The sequence below is a fragment of the Anabrus simplex genome, chromosome 8 (assembly GCF_040414725.1).
Source record: "Anabrus simplex isolate iqAnaSimp1 chromosome 8, ASM4041472v1, whole genome shotgun sequence".
NCBI classification, from domain to species: domain Eukaryota; kingdom Metazoa; phylum Arthropoda; class Insecta; order Orthoptera; family Tettigoniidae; genus Anabrus; species Anabrus simplex.
In genome coordinates this window covers 133,828,281-133,839,200 of record NC_090272.1, presented here as the reverse complement: position 1 = coordinate 133,839,200, position 10,920 = coordinate 133,828,281, and the positions used below count along the sequence as shown (strand labels likewise).

General features: G+C 39.0%; 1 protein-coding gene across 1 annotated transcript in view; it reads right to left on the bottom strand.

Moving 5' to 3' along the window:
- Positions 1-1,481: 1,481 nt before the first annotated feature.
- Positions 1,482-10,920, bottom strand: part of LOC136879338 (sodium- and chloride-dependent glycine transporter 2-like) — a 220,077-nt gene continuing 210,638 nt past the window's right edge. Inside the window, exons 9-11 of the mRNA XM_068229075.1 lie at positions 2,392-2,501; positions 1,720-1,834; positions 1,482-1,540 (exon numbers count right to left, since the gene is read on the bottom strand). Of these exons, the coding sequence (XP_068085176.1) occupies positions 1,482-1,540; positions 1,720-1,834; positions 2,392-2,501 (284 nt within the window). The remainder of the gene's footprint in view (positions 1,541-1,719; positions 1,835-2,391; positions 2,502-10,920) is intronic.

The following is a 10,920-nucleotide window of genomic DNA, read 5'->3' as shown; positions in this document are numbered from 1 at the left end:
CAGTGTCGGATAACATGGAATGTCGGATAAGCGAAGGTCGGTTGAGCGAGACTCTACTGTACATATATACATACATCTTCATTATAGACTGTTATGCCTTTCATCATTTAATCTGTAAGACTCTGTAAGTTTACTAAATGGAAAAACTTCCATTTCAATAGATCATCATCATCATCATCATTTTCCAGCTACAGTTTCCCAGGTCTGGTGTACAAGCTCTCACCACTTCTTCCTGTCAAAGTATAGTTTCTGTACCTCTATGTCCTTCCACTTGACACTCCTCCTGTTGACCTCTGCTTTCACTGTGTCTATCCCTCGATTTCTTGGCCTTGCTACTGGCCTCTCCTCTTTCACTTCTCTGTCCAAGCAATTCCTTGCTGTTCTCGTTCTGTCCATCCTCACAACATGTCTAAACCATTTTACTGTAGTTTGCGTGTTCCTAAAAGCTCGGTAACAGCTATTTTAATGCCAGCCTCCTTCCTGCTTGCTTCATTTCTAATCTTGTCTTTCCTGGTCTTCTGGTTCATTGTTCTGATGAATTTCATTTCTGTTGACTGGAATTTACTATCAGCCTTGTTATGTAGGGTATATGTTTTGAGTCCATAGGTAAGAATTGGAATGAAGTAGGTATGAAACATGGTCAGTTTTGCTTTCTGGGGTATTTTATCATCCCAGAGTAGATTTCTCACTTGAAAATAAAATTGAAAAGCTTTCTGATTCCTATTAAGTATTTCTTGGTTTGTTGTGTTATCTTTTGAAATTACACTCTCAAGGTATTTGAAGTTAAAAACAGATTGTAACAGAGTTCCCTCCAGTCCATATTCTTTGTTTATTTATTCAGGATCAGCAACAGCATAACGCTGAATTACAAAGATCCGAGCTCTGTACAATAGATATTAATTTAAAATGAATGATATATAAATATTTGCAAAGGACACAAGTATACACAATAAAACTGTACAATCCTATATAACACATATTTACATAAATGACGACATTAACAAAGGAAAATACATTTACAGTAAATACAGAAAAAGAAACAGGAGAAAAGGAAAATTAAGTTATATTATAAATATCAAGACAGAAGGAAGGAAATGATATGAAGATGTGTAGGTTCTTGTTGATAGATGAGGTATTAAACATTGCTGGAATACATACAGAAAAGGACCTTTTGGTGAAAGAAAGCCAGGAGTAAGGAATATGGAATAGCGTCTTCATTCTGGCACTATGGGATGGGACATGGAGGGGGAATAAGGAAACTAAATCTGGAGACCTAAATAGACCATTAGCTGCTTTGTATAGCAGCTTTAGGTCGGCTACTTTCCTCCAAGCAGAAAGAGTTTTTGAGTTTCAGTTTCAAAGATTGTACACGGTCAAGGCGGCTGAGATTTTAAGAAGCAGAAATGGACCAGGCTGGAGAGGCATATTTTACAATCTGTAAGATACAGGAAACGTAGAATGCTCCATTTACATCTGTGATGTCAGAAAACCTGTAGAGTAAACCAAGGAGTGACATAGCACGTGAGGTGACCCTGTTTATCTGCGAGACAAACAACAATTTACTGTCAAAATGCAGTCCTAAATCTTTTTGATTGTCAATAATTGCAATCGGTTGGTTCAGTAGGTGATATTCTTGTAGAATGGGGGATTTACGAAGTGTGAACAAAATAGTGCAACACTTGGAGGGATGAGGTTTAAGAGGCCATGTAGTACACCAACCTGACAGTGAATCAAGTGCACTTTGCAATTGGATTGTATCTGTGGGAGAATCCATCTGCTTGAAGATTTTACCATCATCTGCAAAGAGAAGGCTTTCAAAACTTGAGAGAAAATACTGGGACAAGCATATGAATCATCAGTAAGTGTAATAAGAAAAACTAGAACTGTGTAGAAGGGTATCAACATATAAGATGATAATTTAACAGATATCAACGGTAAAGAAGATAGTATGACAAGCTTTTAAGACATCTATCAAGGTAATTAAAAACTGTGCACAAGGTTATCGACATGATTGAAGATAATTAAAGAGAGACGATGTTTGAGGAACTACTAAGCCTGTAAATCATTGAAAGCAGTATGCAAGCTGTACGGAAGACTAACTCTGTAAGTAAAAATAATTTGGTACATTCAGTGTTTTTAAAATACTAGAACAAGACAAAAGAAGAAGAAGAATTTCTAACTGAAGTCTATCTCATTACTAAATAAAATTACCAATTGATAGTTTAAAGAATTTTTTTTTTTAAAAATGATGGCAGTAGTAATTTATTAAATCAAGGCTTTGTAACATCAGACGGCTTCTTGTAATACATTCTTTATGTTACTTTATGATCGAAAATTGTTAAAACAGGTCTCAAAAAATCATTTAAATTACAACGTAATGAGGTGACTTACAAATAAAGTAAGGGGTGCTAGTATCATCCATGCCACCCACCAGTACTTCAGGCTGAACTTACTCAGTTTCATGTCCATTTCAGCGATGTTGCCCAAGAAGCGGTTACAACCTGCAGGAAACAAAAATTAATCTACAACATATTACCCTTAGACACATTTTCAGTGAAATGATGTGTTCCTTTACATAATTCCTGTTTCTATATCAGGAAATGGGAACGGAGCAAACAGGAGCATATCAAGCTACATACAGAGTGTTTCAGAATGAATGGTAAATATGTTAGAAGGCATTAATAACATGTTTCCAGTTCATAAAGTATGTGGGTTTACAGCTATATACATGATATGTATAAGAACAACATTATAATAATTATTAATGACAAACAAATGACTTACTGATGCCACTAGTCACGTTACTTCATTATTCTTTTATCTTTAGCGATGGATGAAAAGCGAAATCTACAGGGAAGTACCTACTAACCACAGGGACAAATTAATCACTCACATTTTGCAGAGTGCTGTCCTCATAAAAGAATGCCAAGGTCATCTCTGATGAGCTACATGTACGGGGCCATGCAATTAACGCAAAGCCACAGCTGATGCGAGGCCGAAGTCTCGACCAGCAAGCTATCATTTCCTGCCAGTCAGGCAATGCAAGAGCAAGCTAGAGTGATTGTGTGAAAAATTCTAATGCACTTTAAAAGTACTCACTCATGTCATTAAAGGAGATGCTGGAAGTGCCTGGCTTCATTTTTGATACCTTTCTGGCATCATCTTATGAAACTACACATTATTCTTCTTAGTTTGATGCAAGTCAGGTTATGTGTATAACAGAAAACAATTTTTCATGTATTATAGACTAGGTTATGTATTTAAGTTTAGTCATGGGAATAGGACTCATGTATGACAGGTTAGGTTACATTTATTGGTCATAAACAACCCTCGATGTATTCAAAGTCATTCAGAAAACTTCTGGTTATATGTATGTTACTTATGGGTTACATCATGTTTATCACTTGTAAATAATATCGGGCATTTCCCAAGTTGATCAGGAAAACCCCCAGTTTGTACGTATTAATAAGTAAGCTCTGGAACCTTCATGTAGCAAGGACATGTTGTATAATATTTGAGATATTTGTAGATATGTTTATGTTTTGTGCCATAGTGAAAAACTTGTTTTAAGACAATTCTAGAATAGGTACTTATAAAGGTCTTCCTGATGTTATTAAAGAATTTTTCAGGCGTCTATGTTGTAAGAAAACAGAATTTTATAGAATCCTAGCCAGCACATGAAGAGTGTTGAGAGAAGTTGAATTGAGATGTACAGAGATGAAAGTGAGTTGGTGATGTTATGGTAGCTCAGCTGGTTTGATACCATGATAATTGTGGAACGGCAGTGGTTGTTGAAATAAAAAGTGAGTTGATGTTGTTATAGTAATTCAGCAGTTTTGATACCATGGCGGTCGTGGATCAGCAGCGAGTTGTTGTGATGTTGATACTGCATCGGCTGATCAATTGTGGTTTAGTAAGAGTGATATGTTTACAGTCAGTTGTTGATGTAGCAAGTTATCAAAGATCAATCTACCATGTTGATACTGCTTCGCAGATTGATTGTAAATTATTGAGTATGTATTTCAAGTCTTACCTTATAATTGTGTTGAGTGTGAATATATTACACTGGCTGGTTCACCAGATTTGGTTTTATGCATCCCACCAATTTTTACTACAAGTCTGAAATACATTGGTCCTTCTCCCTAAACCGGGGGGGGGGTGAAACATAACAAGATGTGTGTTTAAGGACTAGAAGACAGAAGGAATCATGAACGCCACTATTAAATCATTATGGGTACCTTGAATGAACCCGTGAAAGGAGCACAGATACGAAGAACACATGCCATACAACAGGAGGTGCACACACAGACCAGGAGCAGGTTATGTATAGGCTGGAAACTGCACGCTGCATGACAAGCCTCACAATAGCTCACTTGACAGGGATGTGGTGGGAGTTGTGATAGTGGATGGTGCTCCAAGGTTTGAATCCCAAGCAAGTATTTTTTGAATTCTTTTTTTATTTTGTACTGCCAGTTTCCTGGGATGTGATAAGATTGCATAATTGACAACCTCCACAGACTGATTTGTTTATTTGGACCTGTAATGAGCCGTATATATTGTGGCATAGTGTATTGATCTGGGCAGGACAAGGATGAGGAGGTGGAGGAGATGGTCTGTGGCTAGGACACAGGCTTCGTAGACCGCAGGTAGGGCAAAGTGTGCCCCTTGTAACAACATGCGATGGCAGGTAGGTATGTAGCTGAGCAAACTCCCCTCCTTTGAGGCAAGTCACAACACAACACAAAGCTTATTCACTGCCTCGTGATATATTCCAGCAACGAGTATGTGGATATGTTACTCATCTATGGAGAAACTAGACAGAATGTTTACCAGGCACCAGGCACAATGCCTATATCAAGAACACTATCCAGATAGACAACAACCGAGAGGCATGACATTTTGGATTGTGGAAAGACTTCTGTGTGCTACTGTGTCCCTGGGAAGGATATGGCCTGTTCAAGAACATCCTGTGATGTCTGCTCACATTGAAGAGGTTGTGTTGGACGCTGTCCAGTATAACCCTCACAATAAGCATACGGGCCATCATACAGAGACAAACATCAGCCGGGCATCTGTTATGTGGATATTGCATACCCAGCAGTTTCACCCGTACCATCTGCACGCACACTAGGAGCTCCATTGTCCTGATTTTGAAGCATGGGTAGTGTTCTATCAATGGACCATACAGCATGTGGACATTGATCCTGCCTTTCTAGCGACCATCTTATTTATGGACAAAATGCGGTTCCACAACAATGGAATCATTAATCGACATAATATGCATTACTGGAGTGTGGATAATCCCCATTGGGTATGACAGGCAGCTTTTCAGGTACAGTGGGGCGTGAACATATGGTGTGGCATTGTACGTGATCACCTCATCGGTCCCCATTTCTTTGAGAGACCTCTGAAGCGAGAGCTCCACCTGCGGTGTCTCCATGATGACCTACCACCATTCTTGGAACATGTGCCACTCCTTGAATGCTGCAGAATGTGATATGAACATCATCACAGAGTTCCACTGCATGCAGAGGTTGGCATCCGGAACTATCTCCATGTGACGTATTCTGATAAATGGATAGGAAGTGGAGGACTTGTCCCCTGGCCCATCAGATCGCCTGATTTTATGCCCCTGTTTTTTTTTTTTTTCTTTTTCTGTGGGACCATGTAAAACAACTGGTATTTGCACAGGAGCCAAGCAATCCTGGTCTCCTTAGATAGCTCATCACTGAGGCATGCCGATCCATTATGCCAGAGATGTTACAATGTGCCAGCCGGTTCTTATATCATTGTGCGCAGCTCTGTGTCGACCATAGAGGTCATCAGTTCAAGCAGGTGTTGCATTAAATGACATAGGTAACTGAAATCCTGTCACATGTTTCCTAGCCTCCTCCAACCCAGCTCCAAACCATATGTCACCATACCTTTTCCAGGCCAAATAAACAAATCAGTCTGTGGAAACTAGTAAGTATGCAACCTTGCCACTTCTCAGTCAACTGGCTGTAAAAAACAAGAAAACTTACATGGGGTTCAAAACTTTGAGCACCGTCCACTATCACAACTCCCACCGCACCCCAGCCAAGTGAGCTATTACAAGGCTCGACATGCAGCACGCAGTTTCCAGCCTATAGTTAAGTAAGTAGAAATTAAAGGAACTTACTAGGAAATTGAATCTAGCAAAGAAGTCAGTTAAGGATAAGATGATGGCAAGCATAATTGGTGGCCATACTAATTTTAGTGAAAAATGGAAGAGTATGTATAGGTACTTTAAGGCAGAAATAGGTTCCAAAAAGGACATTCCAGGAATCATTAATGAACAAGGGGAGTGTGTATGTGAGGATCTTCAAAAGGCAGAAGTATTCAGCCAGCAGTTTGTAAAGATTTTTGGTTACAAGGATAATGTCAAGATACAGGAGGTGACTAATACTAAAGAAGTAATCAAATTTACCTATGGCAGCAATGACATTTACCGTAAGATACAAAAGTTGAAAACTAGAAAAGAAGCTGGAATTGATAAGATTTCAGGGGGGTATACCAAAGACAATGGGTTGGGATATAGTACCATATCTGAAGTACTTATTTGATTATTGTTTGCATGAACAAACTTTACCAAATGAATGGAGAGTTGCTATAGTAAGCCAAGGGAGATGTTCAATAAATTTCCAGTTTCTTTGCAATCATTTAACAAAAGGCTAGGAAAACAATAGATAGGGAATCCGCCACCTGGGTGACTGTCCTAAATGCAGATCAGTAGTGATTGATTGAACCTCATAGCCCATTATGCACAACTGTAAGGAATTCCTTTTTGTTGAGAAAGAAGGTTAAGAGAGTTCTTAGGAAAAGTGTTCAAGCGTTTTCAAGTCTTCAAGATTGTCTTCTGTTAGCACTGTACATTGCCTTCCTTGCTTCTTATCATTAATTTTGTCTCATTTCATGAAATTTATCAACTAATCTTTAAACCATCCCACAACTTGAAACGTCAAACACTTGGGAATTTCTATTGAAGTAACTTCCTAACAGCATGAGCAGATTCTGTACAGATATATGAATCAAAACTAAACACTCCATGTGGAATAGAATAATTAGACGTATCATTATTATTATTTTCCATTTATTCTCACTTCAGTTTGCACATAAGTGTTACTGTCACTGATATACAATACAAACAGCATTGTGAGACAAAGCCCCTCCCCTCCCTCCCATGCAACTGTCATCTTAGTCACTCCCAGCCACCACTCTAGTTCCAATATAATTCATTGACCCAGTACTCTTGCCAAGAGAGCTGAAAAATGTGCACTGAAGTCAATGGTGGGATTTTTGAGCATGTACTGTGCACTTTTCAAAAAAAAAGAAAAATAATAATAATAATAATAATAATAATAATAATAATAGGCCTAATAATAATAATAATTTTTTTTTTTGCCAGGGAGTGTGGAAAATCTTTCATAAGATGCTTGTGAGGGTCCACACTCAACAAGTGTGTGGAGATTCTTACCCACTAAAAACCACACTCCCTTTTCCCACAACGTTTATCTCCGCCCCGGAAACCGCTCTCGCATTACTTCAGGACAGATGTCATGCTTAATCCATCTTGTGCTTCATCTTCCTTCTTCTGCTTTACTGTCTGTCGTAATCGTCCAGGTCCTTCTCCTTCTGACGCAGAATATTTTCTACGTAGACTGCCACCAGGTCCCAAGATTCTCGACTTCGTAGCATTACTGACATGATCCCATCTGGTGCCAATTCTCCGTGCATAACTTCTAAGCATCTTCTTTGTGGCAGCCAATGAAAACACACAAAGAAAGTATGTGATACGTCATCGATATCACCGCAGTATATGCACACCGGACTAGTTGCTAGCCCTAGCCTATGAAGAAATTTTTGGAAGTATCCATGACCTGTCAAGAACTGTGTGAGATAGTAGTTCACTTCACCATGATTTTGGGCAACCCATATGCCCAGAGAAGGTATCAGTCTTTTCGTCCATTTCCCTCTACAATCATCTTCCCATCTTGTTTGCCATCATTGCATTCTGCGACTAAGAGCCAAAGCCTTCGCCCTTTTCCTTCCTAGCTCTTCTTGTGTGAGCCAAATTTCTTATCTTTCGAAGGCCAACAAGTCAATAGGAGTTACTGCTGCTACTACTAGAATCGCAGGTTCTGATACTGTACGATATGCGCAAGCAATTCATAAAGTTGCTCTCTGTTGTACAGCCGCGATTCTTGTCCGATATTTCACAATTTTTAACGATTCAGCCCAAATTTCCGAATCGTATAGCAGTATTGATTGAACAATCAACATGAGAAGCCACCTTTTACTAGATATCGGTCCCTTGATATTTCCCATGAGTCTACTCAGTGCAGTCATGATTTTTGCTGCCTTATCTCTTACCCGTTGGATGTGGTCCCAATATGTAAGCTTAGTATCAAGCGTTACACCAAGATATTTTGTGCTCCTAGTTGTTTCGATGGCTATCTGTCCGATCTGCATCGGTACAACAGTATTAATCCTTTTCCTCGTCAGGAGGACAATTTCCGTTTTATGATCTGCGAGTTCTAACTTGTGATTTATCATCCATTCTTTGACATGTGCATCACCTGATTCAATTTAAATTGAGCCAGCTCTAGGTTACGTGTTACTATCACAGCAGCCACATCATCGGCATAACCCACAAGTTTTACATCTTCTGGCATCTCCTGCCGTAACAAACCATCATACATGATATTCCAAAGGTGTGGTCCGAGAATTGAGCCTTGCGCTGCACCAGCTGTGAGCCATTTGCTTCTCTGACCATCTTCCGTGTCATATTTCAATGTACGGTCTTTCAAATAGTCTCGCAGTATATACATGAGATATTCTGGTAGCTTGAAAGTTTCTTCTAGAACTTCCAAAATATCACTCCATCTTGCCGAGTTGAAGGCATTTTTAACATCTAGAGTCACAAGAAGCGTCAGCTTCCTAGAGTAATGATTACCCATTTGAGCTCATTCTGCTGTCTTCACCACTTCCTTCACAGCATCTAGCGTTGAGTGACCTCTGCGAAATCCATGTTGTTGGTCAGATAGGTCGCCAGCTAATCGGACTGCTGCTAGTATTTAAAGTTAATAATTTCATTGTTCCGTATTGAAGAATATTACAGTTAAAATTGAAATAATTGATAAAGAGATTCAACCTATTCAATACAAAAGAATAAGAAATGAAGTGAATTACATTCCCATTTGATAATTGGTAGAAATGGTACCGGTTTCGACCCTATTCCAGGTCATCATCAGCTGATTAAGGCGAAAAATAATGCATAGGATCAGTAGAAAAGGCGATATAAAAATGAAATGTGGGTAGATACTGTAAAACTTAGAAGAAGTAAAATGCAAATCACTCAAAAGAAAACAGTGCGCAATTCTCTGAGCGGTAGCATAACACATGCAGCACTAGGCAAAGTCCCACAGTGTTTACGAATAGCGGAGAATGGTTAAATGAGCCAGTTTTTAAATATTGTCAGGCATAAAGTCACATCACAATCGAACACGTATAAAGATCCATAATCGTGCAGGAGTTGAAGATGAGTAGATCCATTGAAGCAACTTGCCAGCTCCCGGTGATCAGCATGATGCATTTAATATCAGGCACTGTGTTCTCAAATGCCCAAAGTAAAATGGAGAATAGCTTGACGGTCCAGTAATTTTCCTCGGTAGCGGGAAAGTAAGTAATTGTTTTTTCACGTCAACTGTTCTAAGAATTCTATAGGAGCACAATTACTCATTCAATTATATTGAATTGTATTATATTTATCTATATACTTATTCACTACATTTCTAATTCTAATTCTTTTGCATTGAATAGGTTGAATCTCTTTATCAATTATCAATTATTTCAATTTTAACTGCTGCTAGTATTCTCGGTTGTAGGAGCTTCTCTAAACCTTTCCCGGCAGTGTCCAGCATACATAGAGGTCTGTAACCCCCAGTTTTCCCTTTACTGATCAGAACCAATCTAGCTATCTTCCAATGAAAGCTAAAAATTCCCGCTTTCAAACAATTACTATACATTCTCAACAGCAGTTGAGGACATAATTCGACTGCCACCTTTAGTACTTCTGCTGGAATACCATCTGGTCCAGGGGCTTTCTTATTTCTAAGGGAATTAATTGCTGTTATCAATTCTTCAGTTGTAAAAGGTGGTACATTATCTAGTTTTTTCTCGGCCTCATCATCAATCAATCCTCTCTGCATGATCAGGGAATAATATGTGTACTATTTCTTCCATGGTGCGTGGATATATGATAGTGCTTGGTAGCATCCCAAATTTCTTCATGACAATTTTATACCCTAATCCCCATGGATTTTCATCCACTTCCTTAGACGTTTCCCACCACTTGTCGGCTTTACTCTTTTTAATTGTATTTCGCAGTCTTTTCTTCATAGTTTTATACTCTACTGAGAGAGCTTCATCGTTATGTCGTGCTCTTTGTGTCCTTCGTCTGAGTCGCAGGCATTGTTTCCTCAGCTCAGCAATTTCTTCATTGCACCAATATGCTGGACGCTTGCCTCTCCGTTGTTTGATTCTGGTCATTGATGCATCGCATGCTTGCTGAAGGAGTCTCATGGTGTGTTCCATGCATTTATTAGCAATTATGCTTCGTTTGCCTCCGTGACATGTATCCGTCATACAATCCATTCCATTCTGTATTACTTCATGAAATTTTTCTTTATCCATAGTGGCTATGTTCCATCTTTCTGGCTTGCATGTGGTAATCCTTAGATTCGGAGTCTCTTGAAGTACACAAAAAATGATATACTGATGATTGCTTCCAGTATATTCTTCAATTACTCGCCATTCAGTTATCCTAGACGCAATGTCTTCAGAAGCAAAGGTTACATGTGGTATAGTTCCCTGACACCCTGGTCGCCGAAATGTTGTCAC